This window comes from Marmota marmota, unplaced genomic scaffold (assembly GCF_001458135.2).
Source record: "Marmota marmota marmota unplaced genomic scaffold, marMar, whole genome shotgun sequence".
NCBI lineage: Eukaryota > Metazoa > Chordata > Mammalia > Rodentia > Sciuridae > Marmota > Marmota marmota.
This window is the reverse complement of record NW_025999982.1, coordinates 3,607,664-3,623,333: the sequence shown is the minus strand read 5'-3', so window position 1 is coordinate 3,623,333 and position 15,670 is coordinate 3,607,664. Positions and strand designations below refer to the sequence as shown.

General features: G+C 47.6%; 1 protein-coding gene across 5 annotated transcripts in view; it reads right to left on the bottom strand.

Moving 5' to 3' along the window:
- Positions 1-2,985: 2,985 nt before the first annotated feature.
- Scube3 (signal peptide, CUB domain and EGF like domain containing 3) overlaps positions 2,986-15,670 on the bottom strand; it is a 34,808-nt gene continuing 22,123 nt past the window's right edge. For 4 of the 5 annotated variants that reach the window (XM_048805148.1, XM_015487590.2, XM_048805149.1 and 1 more), the window contains 15 exons: positions 15,430-15,552; positions 14,857-14,973; positions 14,094-14,219; positions 13,696-13,812; positions 13,449-13,553; positions 13,060-13,176; positions 12,583-12,741; positions 12,148-12,363; positions 11,669-11,830; positions 11,296-11,463; positions 10,612-10,773; positions 10,011-10,208; positions 8,984-9,136; positions 8,779-8,858; positions 2,986-6,935 (listed from right to left, as the gene is read on the bottom strand). In XM_048805148.1, the coding sequence (XP_048661105.1) occupies positions 6,786-6,935; positions 8,779-8,858; positions 8,984-9,136; positions 10,011-10,208; positions 10,612-10,773; positions 11,296-11,463; positions 11,669-11,830; positions 12,148-12,363; positions 12,583-12,741; positions 13,060-13,176; positions 13,449-13,553; positions 13,696-13,812; positions 14,094-14,219; positions 14,857-14,973; positions 15,430-15,552 (2,153 nt within the window). In that variant the 3' untranslated portion in view covers positions 2,986-6,785. The remainder of the gene's footprint in view (positions 6,936-8,778; positions 8,859-8,983; positions 9,137-10,010; positions 10,209-10,611; positions 10,774-11,295; positions 11,464-11,668; positions 11,831-12,147; positions 12,364-12,582; positions 12,742-13,059; positions 13,177-13,448; positions 13,554-13,695; positions 13,813-14,093; positions 14,220-14,856; positions 14,974-15,429; positions 15,553-15,670) is intronic. The other variant, XM_048805151.1, reaches the window with a different exon arrangement.

Sequence of the window (15,670 nt, the reverse complement as noted above, 5' to 3'; positions counted from 1 at the left end):
AAAAAAAAAAAAAAAAAAAAAAACACAAAACAACAACAAAACACCTGCCATTTGTGTAATTGGCAAAACCAATCTTCATTTCAAATCGGTCAATCAAATTAGACTTACTGTCTGTCAAGAAAACATCTGACTTTATTCTTTAATTTGAATAAATGTGTTTATAATTATTTTGAATAATATTATAAAATTACTGGGAAATTATTAACTATTGCTTATAAAATAGGTTGCTCAAAATAGTCAATATTAAATTTATAGAGAGCTAATATTAACAAAAATGGTAAAAACAAAACAACACTGTTTCTCATATCATTTGGAATAATGTCATATAATATACAGCTATATCCATCAGTTTTGAGAAATGAGATATATCCCTTGGGTAAATGGGTGGGTCTGCTTGTGTCAAACTCTGATGTTCAACTTTTGGGAATAATGAATTAATCATGTCTAAAAACCAGAAATAACTGCAGTAATTTTATGAGACTTCATGATCCAACTTTTTCTTATGTGTTTAAAAAAAGATTTGCTAAGAATTAATGGACTGAGAAGCTAGCAAACAATTTCATTCTTTGCTAGTAGGAGATAGAATATAGTAAACATTTTGTAAGATGAAGCTGGGTGTGGTGATGCATGCCTGTGAGCCCAGCAGCTCAGGAAGCTGAGGCAGGAGGATTTGGAATTCAAAGCTAGCCTCAGAAACTTAGCAAGGCCTTCAGCACCTCAATGAGACCCTGTCTCAAAATACAGGGGGCTGGGGTGTGGCTCAGAGGTAGAGCGCTCGCCTAGCATGCGTGAGGCACTGGGTTTGATCCTCAGCACCACATAAATATAAAATAAAGATATTGTGTCCACCTATAACTAAAAAAAAAAATTAATTGAAAAAATAAATAAATACAAAAAAGGGCCGGGGATATGGCTCAGTGTTTGAGTGCCCCAAGGTTCAATCCCCAGTACCCCCCCAAAAAAAAGATGAAATAAGAGGAGGCCTGATTGTAATGAGAATATTTTGATAGGAAGGGGAAAACAACCCCTCCCTCCCAACTCTCCAGTTTTTACACCCTGGACCATGTATTCACTGGAGGCGAGGAGTATGCTTTTGCAGAGTGGAATAAGGACTATGGTGAAAACGTGTGCATGAATACGGTGACTGGCTCTCATGTTGGTTTTAGGAAAGATTTCATATGGAAGTTAAGATTTCACATGAAAATTTATTCCCTAAAAATTTTCCTCAGACTGATTTCCTTGCGCAGATATCACTTGTAAAGTCTTCGCATACCCTTGGAAACAATTCCTGTCTTCATGTACCCCACTTTAAAATCTTATCAGTATAGGCCGACCCATACTACAATGGCTATACCTTATTCTGGAGCACCAGTGCAAGTGTCCCAGGAAGTAAGAAGGAAGGCCTGGTGTTATTGAAGTAGGTTTATGGAGACATCAAAGAGGATGGCTACAGGAGGGTACAGTGTGATGATCAGCTTTACAGTGAAAAATGTGATTTTGTCATCTCATACAAAGATTTGTCACACTAAATCAGACTCATAGAAGGTTAACATTATAAATTAGAATGCCAGTGCATTTATACTCACAGCCACCAAGTGGACTAGATTCTTTCCTATTTTGGAAATCTATGTGGGAATGTAAGTTAGAAAGTTACATGAGCGTGGCTATTATTATCAAGCTATGGTAGTTATACACTCACTGTTTGGCATATAATAGTAGCTCAGCAATTGTGAAATGAACTCACAGGCTGGCCTCAAACTTGCAATTTTCCTGCCTCAGCCTCCCGAATAGCTGGGATTACAGGTGTGTGCCACCATACCCAGCTTCAGCAAGTCCTACTCTTAAATGGCTATATAATGTAAATATTAAATCCAGTAAAATTTCATGTCATGGAGTTGTATATTTGCATTAATTTTATGTATCACTTCTAAGCTAGAAAATAAGATTGTTCACGTATAAAAAATTGGAGATTGCTTTCCCATGCCCTGTAGGAGTAGTGATGATGGAATGGCTAAATAATCTGTGTTTCAAAATTCCCTTTGGTGGCCAGAGTGTATTGTTGAACCAGGCACAGTGCCCCACACCCGTAATCCTAGAGACTCAGGAAGCTGAGGCAGGAGGATCACAGATTTAAGGCCAATCTCACGCAGCAACTTAGTGAAGCCATCTCAAAGAAAAAAAAAAAAAAAGGACTAGGGATATATAGCAGCACAGTGTTGTAAAGCACCCTTGGGTTCAATCCTCAGTACCAAAAGCCAACCAAACAAACAAAAATAGACAATAACAAAACCACTGTTGAATGATGTTCTGTGCTAGAGGTGAGCTATCCTAACTAGGAAAGAGTCTGAGCCACCTGTGGCCTGGACAGCTTTTGTGGATTATATTGTGGTGAGAAGGAACAGTAGTCTAAAATTTCCCTCACTCCCTATATTCCCCCTCAGGAGATAACTGGTTTTTGTTTTTGCAATACTGGGGATTGAACCCAGGGATGCTCTACTACTGTACTACATCCCCAGGCCCTTTAAAAATTTTTGTTTTTAATTTTGAGACAGAACCTCACTAAGTTGCTGAGGCTGGCCTCAAACTTGCAATACTTCTGCCTCAGCATCTCAAATTGCTGGGATCACAGACATGCACCACTATGGCTGATAGGAGGTAATTCTTGATACTTTTAAAGATAGACAGGAGACAAGCCTATTTATATTCTAAAATCAATAGGAATAAGATAAAGACTTACCCAAATTCGGGTAAGTCTTCTGTCAGAAGTTACTTTGTCTCCTCAAGCCTTTTTTTTTTTTTTTTTTCAGTTTTCGGTGGACACAACATCTTTATTTTATTTTATGTGGTGCTGAGGATCGAACCCAGCGCCCCGTGTATGCCAGGCGAGCACGTTACCGCTTAAGCTACATCCCCAGCCCTCCTCAAGCCTTTTTCCAGCTCTAGAATAAGCTATTGAGATAGAGGAACAGATGCCAGGCTGAGGAGTTTCATTTAGTATTTTAATAATAATAAAAAAGACAGTACAAAATCCAAACATTTCTTTTTACAACTTCAGATACATATTTTTCCCCAAGTGCAAAATACTCTATGAACTGCATCATTTGCTGTTTATTGTTGATTGTGTAGGAGATGCTTTATCGGCAGCAGTGGAAGGCAGATATAAATACAATATTTTGAGATTTCTTCTGTATTAAAAAAAAGCCTCCCACATGATTATTAATGATTATTCTTTGAAACTTCAGTTCAGCTCACACAGAAGAACAAAGTTCTTAGTTGTTCAAACTGCTACAATCTGTGTTGTCTAGATAAGCTGATAATAGAACTGGGTTTTATTCCATCTAATCATACAGTTTCTTAAAGGATTTCTAATCCAAATAATGGCCCAAAGACAGGGTATGCTACCTTTGAGACAGGTCAGATTTTAAAATATCCTTGCTGTTGCTTGCTTCCACTTTGCTCTTACTATATGTAAGAAAGAACATTTTCTGCTTATGGTCAGTATACTTTGTTTCCCTAGTTTAAGGCTGTCATATTGAGGTTAAGCAGCAAATATAAATATTTGAATGCTCCATAACATTTTTTGACGTGTTGAGATACGACCGACCTCCTAATCCCGTCCAGAGTCACCTCAAACATGCAATATGGACAACACAAAAGACCAGGACTATACTGCGAAACTTGCAGCAACAAATCTGAGTCTCTACCACCTCCAACTGCCAAACCAAAGCAATCACAGCTCAGTGTCAAGACTTTGGGATTTTTTAGGCCCAGGGTGCTCAAGTCCAGGTTTTGAGATATTTTCTCTAGACTCTGAGAATTCCCTCAGGCTTCGGGACGGGCCTGGCCTGGTAATACCCAGAGGCGGAGAAGTGAAGAGGAGCTGCAGCGCTGCTGAGGATCTAAGTGCTTTTCTGACACACATCACTTGGTGCTTGGAGCTCTCATCAGAATGGCTTCCCTTTGCCAGACGAAGATCAGGGCAGGCTTGGTACCAAGATGAATGAAGCTTCACAGTTCTGTGGCCCTATAAGCACCCCATCCTGCAGGGAGGCCTTTGGGTCACTTCATAAAGAATTCCTATGTACACTATCTCCCATGTTCTTCCACTGGTAAAAACCTCTTTAAATGTCTGACCTGTAAAGCCCTAGAGAGTCCCTGAGTGTTGACTCCTCTTTAGGTCCACTTAATCCCTAGTTTGAGCCCCAGGGCTAGTTCGTTCCTCTCTAGTTTCAGCAGCAGCTTTGCCTGGATTCTTAATTCCCAACTTGGATGACCTAAATTAAATTTAGTGGACAATACCAAATCTTTACCTGATCACCAAGATCTGTCTTGATATCAGTTAAAGAGGCCTAGTGGTCTACACTTTCCATATTGTGGAACTCATTTGCAGGTCTCATAAACTATGAAATAAATGATTGGAAGAAGTGTGTTTATGTGTATGTATGATAGACAGGAAAGGAAGGGATCAAGGAGAAGCCAGATCCTGAAGACATAAATTGGAAAGCACCTTCACTGTTTGGCTTTCCAACAGAAGCAAAATGGTAGGAAAAGAATCAGAAAGTTATCCTAGCTTCTGGTGGAGAATTAGGATGGTCAAAGTTGATTCAAGTAGTTTTCATGGCACTTCCTGAGAAGTAAACATTCCTACTAAATGACCATTTCCTCTGAGTAGATGTAGCCATTTAACATCTTTACAATAGTCCTCTTAGACCCATCCCTACGGGCTGTGGTGTTGACTACTGATGTCAGGGGATCTAGTTGTGCCACTGGCCATCTACTGCTAAGGCTTGTTTGGCTAGTGAATGCTACTGATGAGGACTGTCAGGCTCCCTTTATTTAGTGTTGGGTCTCCTGGGGGAACAGTAGCCTGGGACAGTCATCTAGAACTGGACCAGAGGAGTTAATTGGTAGCCTTTAACTGACTAGGACTACAGCTTTGAGGGAACTAGAAAACAATCGAAAATAATTTTACAGGCCATGATTGGATTAAGGGTGGAGTGTGTGCAGGGTCTGGGCTTGGGCATAGATTTTATTCTTCATCCTTTCGAAAAACAGTAGTTTGAAACAGGCTTGAAGTCAACTCTAAGAGGGAAATGGCAAGGGTAACTCAGGAGCCTGACTCGGCCCCTTCCCTGGGATTTGTCCTGGTCCTCTTCCATGTACACACCAGGGCAAGACATGAAGACAGGGAAAGGATGGAGGTTTTCCCGACTTGGGGTAGAGAATCTCTGACCAATTCCATCGGCCTCTACAATCATGAGGTCCATGCTGAATCCATGGAGAGGTATAAAGACAGCAGGACTAGTTTAAAAAACATGTCCCTCTCCTTCCTGCTTCATCTAGTCCCCCAAATTACTATCCTACACATCAAATGCCTCCGAGCTATAGCCCTGGGTTAGCCCAGCTGAGGGCTCTAGAGGTCTGGGTGGCCACTAGTAGAACAGACAGATCAGATGCTCCAGGACTCAAGGTTCATGAGATTTAAAACTGATACTTTTCCACTCCAAACATACACTCCTCTCTCATGGGCAGCTATAAATAGGGTTTGCTCTAATAGAGGAAAGAGAAACAAAAACAGAAAACAAAATTCCTCCCTCTAGACAACACAGAAAGACTCAAAATGATTGCACTTATTAGATATGGACAGGGAGGGCAGGAGGCTCGCCAAGTGCACACATTCCTCTTGCTGCCCACAGCCTGAGGCCAGAGGTAGGTGGCTCCAGGCTGGCTGCAGAGTGGGGTCCTCTTTGGTGGAGCCCACAAGCCACCTGGGGCCACAAGGGAAAGACAACGATGGGGCAAGGCCCAGGCTGGCTCTGGTCAACAGCTCGATGGAATTCTTTAAGTACAACACTTAGAAGGGGAGTAAGGCTCCCCCAGGGAGCACTTGGGCAGGCAAGGGTATGGCTGGGCCAGGGAGGACAAGTGAGAAAAGGGATTAGTGTTGGAGGCTGGCTTCCAATTGTGCTGTAGTCTAGTCCTTTACGTGATACAGATTCTTTTCTGTTTTCTTTTGGCAATGCTTTAAAACCTGCTTCCTGTCCTGCAGAGCTATAGTCTTTCTCTCAAGAGTCACAGCAGCACATCAAGACGTACTTGGTAATGCCTGCTGCTTCCCTCAGTCAGCCGGTGTCCACCAGCCCAGTGGTGTGGGCCATTTGTAAACGCTTATGGAGTCAACCCCAGTCAGACATGTAGGGGAAGAAAGAGGAGCTGTATAGACAAGAAAGCCAACTGTGTGGGTGGCCAGGGCTCCAACTGTGTGCCTCAGCAGACTGGTGCTGGCATTAAGTTGGTAGGTCAAAGGCTTCTTTGGCAGGACTCTGGGCTGTTAAAAGTCACCCTGGGGAACCCAGCCAGGGGACATTTTGGCTCCTGACTAGCAAGGCACAACCTTGTAATGGCAGAAGTCCCTCTTTCCCCTCCCCATTCTCTAGTAGACCCACTTCCTTAGTGGGCTTTTAGCACCCTTCCAAGCTGACCAGGGATGTAAGCTGGTAAAATGGGCAGGGGAGGGGGCAGTGCTGTCCCTTCGCCCCTCTGGGGAATACAGCCAGCACTGGATGGCTTTTCCAGTGACCATGTAGGAAGAGAGAAACCAGTAGTGAGTGAGTGAGAGAGAGAGAGAGAGAAGGAAACTAGAAAGAAAGGGAGAGTGCCTGGTCTGTATAGTGATACTTTCCTCCAAAAAGAGGAGAGAGTTCCTTGTCTGAGGGCAGGGGCTGCCGGCTCTGAGGGTTAAGGAGTCTGGGGGCTAAAAAACCTGGGTCTCTAGACTATAGGCACTATTTGTAGGGCCTCAGGAAGCTGGAAACTTTGGAGCGAAGCAGCTTGATGAAGGATTTTGGCAGCATCTCCTTGTGTTTCTCTGTGTACTTGAAGTAGTTCTGGGGGTGGGCCAGCACCTCAAAGAAGGCTTTGATGAGCTTCTTGTCCTGCAGAGGATGGTAGGTGGCAACGTGAGCCTCAGTGTCACGGGTGGGGAAGAAGAATAGCCAGCCTCAACTCGGCAGCCCCTCCCACATCTGATACATCTCACATTGAGCATCCAGAGGTGAGCTGCGGACTCCCTTCCCCACCATCTGCTGCTTTAGAATCCCCCAACTCAGTCAGTGGCAGCTCCAGCCTCAGTCTCCAATCAGTGGAACCGTCCTGACGCCTCTCTTTTGCTCACAACTTTGGCAAATCCTGTTGCCTCTACCTTCAAAATATCTAGGGTCTGACCGCTTCTCACCTTCCTAACTGGTCTCCTTGCTTTGACCCTCCTACCTTTGACCCTCCATAGACGGTTTTCCCCCACACTGACTTTGCGGGTGTTTGGTTGATCCTTTTCCTATTTGAAACACTTCTCTGGGTTGGTTGTTTTTGGGATGAGGGTCCCACTATATTGTCCAGACTGTTCTCAAACTCCTGGCTCAAGCTCCTAAGAAGCTGGGACTACAGGAGCACACCATCGCACCTGGCCAATTTTTTCTTTTCTCAGTGCTGGGGATCAAACCAAAGTCTTCCTGGATGCTAGGCATTTGCTCTACCACTGAGCTACACCCTTAGCCCCTCTGGCTTTTATCACTTGTGTAAAAGCCAAGTCCCTTCATAGCACATTGGCTACATGCGATCTGTGCCCCGCTCGTCCTCCTCTATTCTTCCTCACCATGTGGAGCCACACTGGCCTTCTTAGGTTCTTAAACATGCCAAACTCCTCCTTAGCTTGGAATATTCCTCCCTGGTCTTCTAATGGGTATTCCCTTGACCTCATTCAGGAGTCTCTTCTCCTCAGAGGCTTTTCCTGACTGCCCCCACCATCTGTGACATGTGTGGAGCCTGGTAAATGCCAGGCACTGGGCATTGGAACTCAGATGATCTGGCCCCTAGGCCGGTGCCCTTTCTACTACATTCACTGGTTTCTCTAACCACTTTGATCAGAATAGCTGTGCTACTTATGCACATACTTATACTATGGAACTGGTGTTCCATAGTATATCTGATTTGAAATAATGGTTCAGATGCATAAAGAATATTTGAAAAGTATTGCTAAAATTATACTCCTTGAAGTTTTTTCATCACAAGTTTTAGATTTTTCATATTTTATCTCAATGATAATATAAAATTATGTTACTAATAATACAAATTATGTTACTACTAATAAAGACAGAACTTTTTTGCAGTGATAACTCATGAAGCATGATTGTACAACTAGACTGTAGTAAGATGTTTTCAAATTTAGATCCCCTGACCCAAAATTTCTGGTCTATTCTTCAGTGTTGGAAATATTTCTTTTCCTGTACAGATACATAGGGGCTGGGGATGTGGCTCAGTGGTAGAGCAAAGGCCCTGGGTTCAATCCCTAGCATATACACAAAAAAGATATCTGTCTATCTATGAATTGATCCTGACAGAGGTGTGCTAACCTGCTGCTTCTCTGTGGGAGTGGGGATGGTAAAGGGAGGAAGGGGCTTCTGTAAGAGCAATTAAGTACAGAAATAATTTTTCCTGTATCCTTGGTGGCAAAGATAGGAGATATTTCTTCTCTTAGCCTTCTCTTTATCTTCCACCTTTCCCCCTAGGTGTAATGGAGTCTGGGTGACAGTGTAGACAGCTTTCCCACAGGGCAGGTTGTTTAACTCTGTGCCTCGGTTTCCTCATTTGCAATGATGAAACCACCTACCTTGTAGAGCTATCGTGTGTATCAATTGCAAATATTCACATTGGCCCTTAGCATGTTGCCTGCGCACTGTCACATGCTCATTATGTTAGTCGTCATTGTCAGTATTCACTTGCCTTTAAGATCTCCTGGTGGTTTTCAGAGGCATAGAGTCGGCCATCCCGCACAATGTCTTCTACCAGCTGCTCGTAGTCTTCTGCAAAGTTGATCAAGGGAGAGAGGCTGAAGGGTAGGAGCTCATTCTCCTTCCCTGGCTCCCTCCCAAGACCTATGAGCCTCTCCTTTCTTGCCCACCTCCCTGGCTCTCCTGCCATCACTCACCATCATAGGTAACATAGGGAATCTGGAAGCCACGGGCACTGTTGGCCTCACTTGTCTTAAAGTTGATCCAAAGCTTCCTGGACCGGGCGGTGAAGGCAATGGGGCGCTCATAGGTCTGGCAGGTCTCATAAGTGGTGATGGAGGATGGGGATGCTGGCAAGGCAAGGAGCAGGTCAGTGGAGCAGCAGGGCAGGCTACCCAAGCCCTGCTGGAATTAGGGCCATGGAGTTGTGGGCAGAATCAGAGGCTCCCACCCCTGAAAACACACACACACACAGCCATAACCCCACTCCCACTGCACCCTGAGTTCATTCCACAATGCCTATTTAAGTCCAGGCACTCACATAGAGTGTGTTTTTGTGTTTTGTTTTTAGTAGTATTAAGGATCAAACTCATGCAAGGCAAGCACTCTACTAATTTGCTCCACCCCCAGCCCTAATGTATGAAATTTGACATTTAAGCGAATGGATGGCAAAAATGCTAGGATTAGAAAATGACATAGGTAATAGCATTGGTGTTCTAGCCCCAGTGCTGGCTTTCTTTCTGTCTTTAATTTTTTTGGTATTGAAGATTGAACACAGAGGCACTTTACCACTGAGCTATATCCCTAGTCCTTTTTATTTTATTTATTTGTGGTGCTAGGGATTGAACCCAGGGCCTCGTGCATGCAAGGCAATCACTCTACCAACTGAGCTATATCCTCAGCCCTTATTTTTTATTTTGAGATAGGGTCTCGCTAAATTGCTTAGGACCTCTCTAATTTACCCGAACTTGTGATCCTCCTGCGTCAGCCTCCCTGGACTCTGGGACTCCAGGTGTGAACCAGCATGCCCGCTGGCTTTCTTAACTCTACTTTCCACCAAAGCTGCTATTTTCCTTTGTTAGTTCCTCTCCTTAAGGCTTCCCTCACAATTTTGCTCTCATGGGTCTCTAACTTTACTGCCCCACTTCTTCCTGTACCAAACTTGATTTCCCTCCCAGCCAGATTCAGACTTCCCTTCCCTGGCCCAGCTCTGTAGCCACCCACAGTTCTTTCTCATGACGAGGACGTCCCCACACTCGTCCTCAGATGGCAGGAAGATCTCAGGTACCACGATAAGGATCTTGCGCTTGGGTGGGGGGTTGATGTTCCAGATGCACTCCACGCCGGCTGGGTAGTTGCCCGGGTAGTTGGGGGACTCGATATAGCCAGTGAACTCACCTAGCTCCCCACCACACTGTCGATCTGCAGCCAAGCCCAGTGGATAGAGCGAGAAAGACAAGGGATGTCAGTGGGGAACCGAGTTGGGGATACTGAAGAGTACTGAGGTAGAAACAGACCCAGGGCAGCCTCATTCTAGTTCATCATCCACTTCCCATATTCCGGATCCACCATCCTTCCTGCCCTGCCAGTACCTTCTCACTTCACTTGTCTTTGCCTCCCTTTTACCTGTTTCTAGGGAAAGGATGCCACAGGGCTCAGCCTCGCAGCGGGCCTAGAGATCCGGGGGGATTGGAGAGGTGTAGAGAAGGGAACTTTCCTGTCCATCCACCCACAGCTCTGCTTCCTGTTGTTTACCCCTCCTTTCTTCCCCTGCCCATTGCTCCCAGGCCTCTACCCTCTTTCCCACAGCTGGCCTGCCACATACTCTTGCACTGGGTCACACTGGTAGAGCCATCAAAGTCAGTGCTGGTGTTTCCTGGACAGCGGGTGCAGAAGTTCTGACGGAAGTCAGGCTGATAGGAGCCCATGGCACAGCGGATACAACGATGGATGCTGGTGTTGTAGTAGTGCCCTGGGGAGCACTGAACTGCAGGCAAAGGGAAGGGGCAGGAATCAAGATGACAGGCACGGGGGTACTCTGGGTTGTAGGGTGGGCAGGTCCTATTGGTCATGGTGAATCAGGAGATTGAAGACTCCAGAGTTCTCCCGGGGTCTTAACCTTTCCAAGTCATACCAGAATTTAAGCCCAAAGGGAAAATAGTTTTACAGAATGGTTAGCTGCAGTACTAATCTTTTTTTTTTTTTTTCCAGAGACTGAGCATAGTGCTGAACTGATAGGGAAACTCATCCCAATGAGTGCCGGTGGGGAATCAGCCGCTAGTTCTCCAAAGCAGAAGGGAAAGTGTTCATTTTTTTGTGATCCTCAGACTTGGGCTGGTGGATGCCAGGATGGCTCCTGAGAGGGACAGTGTGGCTGGTCAGGCAGCGGGGCTGTTTCTGTTTGGGAAGGTGGTAGGGCAGCATACTCAGGTCTGCTCTGGGGACTTGGAGACAGTTTTTGAGTATTTGGGGTTGGGGCGTCCCCTAGGGGGGTAAGTAGCTTACTCACCCTTAGTTTCACAATCTTGGAAGGAGATGGCCCCCTCATGCTTGGTGGTGAGGCCCCCACCACATGGGAAGCACAGGGTCCGTCCTGCTTCAGGTTGGTAGGTGCCACGTGGGCATGGCTGGCAGGGCTTGAACCCATCCACAGAGTGTTGGCCAGGTGGGCACTGACCTGCAATGAACCAAGGGCCCAATTCTCATGGGGATGGTCCTTAGTCACCCATGGGGTCCCCCAGTCTCAGAGAACAGAGGCACACAAACAGAATGTCAACTAGGAGAATGGCCTGGAGCCTGGGCCTGCCCTTTGGGAAATCCCATGCCCATGGGCATCCCAGTGCCCACCCTAGCCCAATCTACATTGTTTGTTCCCCTGGCACCTGCACACGTGGTGATGTTGGTGGCTCCAAGAGGCCCGTGGGCATCACTGCCAGGGCAAAGGTCGCAGGAGAGCTGCCCTTCTCTCTCCTGGAAGGTGCCCGCTGGGCATGGCACACACTGCTCCGTCTGGCCGTGGTAATACGTTCCCTGCGGGCAGCTGACTGAGGGAGAGTCGGCCGTGCTAGCCCCCCACCCTCCATTTCCCACCCCCCAGGCCTAGGATTCCCTTTCCCGCTCCCCCAGATTTGAGGAGAATCTCTTTGCTAAGTAATAAACAGAATCCTTAGAGAGCTGGAGAGGTCAAATCCGTGTGCAGGAGAGTTGCTGGCCCTGCCTGGTGTCCTAGATTTTAGCCTGAGACTGGGGAAGGGAGGACGGTGGGCAGGAGGGGCTTAGCTGCCTCATAATTTGAGAAATGTACCTGAGGCTGTAAAGCTGGGCCTGCCCCACTCCCGTGCTCCCCAGCAAGTTCCCTTACCACACTTGGTCCCAGCACGATGCTGCCCAGGCCTGCAGACCTCCACCAGCTCTGCTCGCTCCCCCGATACCGGGCCTGGCTTGTGGGCTAGTTCATAGTCGAGGCCCGCTAGGCGCAGCAGGAAGCGGTCCTGGTTGATGGACTTTCTGAGCATCTTCAGGGATCCTTTCAATCGCCTTTCCATCCGCTGTCGAAGGCAAGGCAGCCCGCAGCCAGCTGGCGGTGGATGGTGCGAGTTGGAGAGCAAGAGAGAATGGCATAAACAGGAGGGCCGGGGAGAACAGGCTGGAGGTAGGAGGGCAAGGTTTGGGGACTAGTTCTGGACTTGTCATTACACGGGTTCTGCCCCTAGTACAGGCTGGTCCCTTCCTTTGGCTGGTGAGACCTGTGGTTTCCCCACCTCTGCCCTGCCCATAACAGTGTTCCCAGTCCCACCTGTAGTTTCTTCAGCTCTGACCTCTGCTTCCAGTTCTAGGGTGAGCCGGGTGACCTCCTTGCCTGGGGGGGTCCGGGCCCGCCGACCCTTGCCCTTCCGAGAGGAGTCACACTTGAGGTGAATGAAGGTGACCTGGCAGTCAGAGCAGGGGGCACCACCTGGGGGAGAAGTCTTGTCAACTCCAGAGGTGCCCTCTGGGGACAGGGAAAATTCTCCCTCCCAGTTCTCACCTCTACCCCAACCCAGACAGATGGTACCAGTAACTACAACTCTTAGTCTAGGATACTAGTTAGTTGGCGGAGGGGAATAGCCTGGGACTTCCATAGGTCTTATGCCTACAATTGTTTTTTCCCCTGCTCTGTCCAGAGTTCAGGGTGCTGGTGGTTTTCTGGAAGAAATCTCACTAAGCAGAGGAGAGGAGGGGTGGGGAGAGTGGTGGCTAGAAAGCCCATTGAGGTGAGGTCCCCAGTCCAGACCTGGCCCCAGGATTCTGCCAGGCTCCTCCATTTTGCCTTTGTTTCGCAGGTGCAAACGGCATTTGGCATCTTTGATCTTGAAGGAGGCCCGCTGCTTAACCGACAGCACTGCAGCCTCTAGAGGGATGGCAGAAGCTCAGTACAGCATAGGGGTCCCCCGGGGTGAGGGCTGCTGTGGAGGGTGTTACAGAGCTGGACACCAAACAGGGGACTTGTCTAGAGTAGGATTGTGAAAGCAATATGGGGATCAGTTGTTAGGGACAGAAGGAGTGAGGCAGCAGGGCTAGACAATGACAAAGCCAAGAAGGAGACTCAGGAGAAAGTAATGAAGAGAAATAAAGGGTTGATACAGGAGGGGAGGGGAATAGGGCTTCCGGGCTGGTGCTCACCATGACAGTGGTTGGAGTTGGTGCTGTTTCCAGGGTGGCCAGCTCGGGCTGGCGCAGCCTTAGGACTGGGGGTACCACAGCTCACCGTGAAGCCATTCTCGGACTCTGAGAGAAGGGGCCCATCACCATTCTGATCTTCCCCCAAGACCCCTCTGGTTGGAAGAATCCCAGGGGAGCAGAAGAGCTGCTGGAAGGCCAACCTTTTCTCTCCCCACCTCCAGCCCTCCAGTACCTCCCTCCCATATACCTGGCAAAAACCGGGCCCGGGAGGGACAGGTCAGGGCACAGGTGTCCTTCTTGCCAGATCGGTTGCAGCTGAGCATGGCTTTTGAGGCCCCAGAACTGCCCTGACACTTCACTGGCTCTAGGAAGGGGAGAGAGGCCTGAGGAGACAGGTGCATTCCTCTCCCACCCTCTCCCTTAACTGTCTGATGTGGAAGAAGGGAATCAGCTACGTGCAGAACACTGCTGTGTCCGTGGAGATTGATGAAGGCAGTATTTACCAGAAATTCATGTCTAACTCAGAGGGTTACATTCTCCACCCTGTTCCCCTTCACGCCTTCCCAGCCAGGTGCTCTGTTAAAAGACCTCAACTCTTCCCCGAAACTGCAATGCCAACTCCAGCCAGAAGAGGGCGCTGCGCACCTGTGCAATCCTTGCCATTCCAGTGTAGTCGGCCCTGGCCTGCTGGACAGGTACACTGGTAACTGCCAGGAGTGTTGATGCAGCCAAATCGGCAGCCTCCCCCGTTGATGCTGCATTCATCCACGTCTGCGGGAAGAGTAGGAAGGCAGACAAATAAGGTGGGGGCGGAGTAGGAGCTAGGGTGTGGGCAGTGAGTGAGGGCTTTGGAGAGGGCCTGGGGGTTCCTTGAGTTACGCAAGATGAGTAAATTCTAGAGAGCGACATAATAATACAATATTATGCCTATCATGAACAATACTGTTTAGTAGACATTTTAAAAAATATAAGAGGGTAGATATCATGTTAAATGTTCTTAAAATAAAAAGAATGTTTTAAGAGTTGTCTGACCTGAGGAGAGCTCAATCCTCCTCCCCTATCTCTGTCCCTAAAGGAACCATAAAGAAGGGGCGAAGTTGACCAGCTTTTTAAAGGCTTCCTTCCACTCCTACCTACCAGTGAGGCTGTTGTTTTGAAGCTGAGGGTGGAGGTCCAGAAACGGTGATGGAAATGGGAGGGAGGATGCTATTCTCTGATGCCCCACCTCCCTGCTGACCTTCAGAAGTTGTCTTAATTTCTCCCATTTCATCACAGTGGATGCAGACATGGCACATGCACCCAGGCTGCCCATGAGCCACAAGCCAGTGCAGAGCCTCAGTCACTTAATTGGAGGGTGAAAAGGCAAGAAAGGAAAGAGTGGGAGCGGGATGCAAGCTTGCTGGCTTACCTCCACAGTGGGTGACACCATATAGCAGGTAGCCACGGTGACAGAGACACTGGAAGCTTCCTGGTGTATTGACACACATGTGGTCACAGGTTCGATCAAAGGAGCATTCGTCTATATCTGGAAAAGCAAGGATATAATCTACTGAATCTGTCTTGGGGCACATGACACTGGCTCAGGTACAGGACCCAAGTGAGGGACCTTGGCTCTCCCCCTTGAGTTGAAACAGTCTACTCGTGGCCTGGCCATAGAGCAGTGACTGAGTGCTGCTGACCCATCCTCTTGGATGTCCCTTCTACTTGGAGACCTTGGAGTCTAGAACTCTTAAGTCTGGTGCCCATGGATCAGGGCCCATGAGTGGTTATGCAGGTCATACTCAACCAAGGACATGAACTGGGGTGAAATCTATCCCTCACTCCTCACCAACTGTGCATTCCACTAAGAAGCTGGTCCACCAAAAGGAGGGGTATGATTTGCCCATCTGTAGCATGATACAGAGACTCTGCAATGTCTGTTGAGCTTCTCCCACCCTATGAACCTCTCCTGTGGTTTTCACCTTGGCCCAGGTCTGCTCACCCTGGCAGTTCCTCTCATTGATGAGAAGCTTATAGCCCTTCTTGCAGCTGCATTCGAAGCTGCCTACTGTGTTGCGGCAGATGTGGTCACAGCCCCCGTTGTTCAAACGACACTCGTCTATGTCTGGGGAAGCAAGGCAAAATAGAACAAATGACAATGTTGAGGGCCGGGGTTGTAGCTCAGTGGTACAGCACCTGCCTAGCATGCATGAGGCACTAGCTTTGATCCTTGGCATCACATA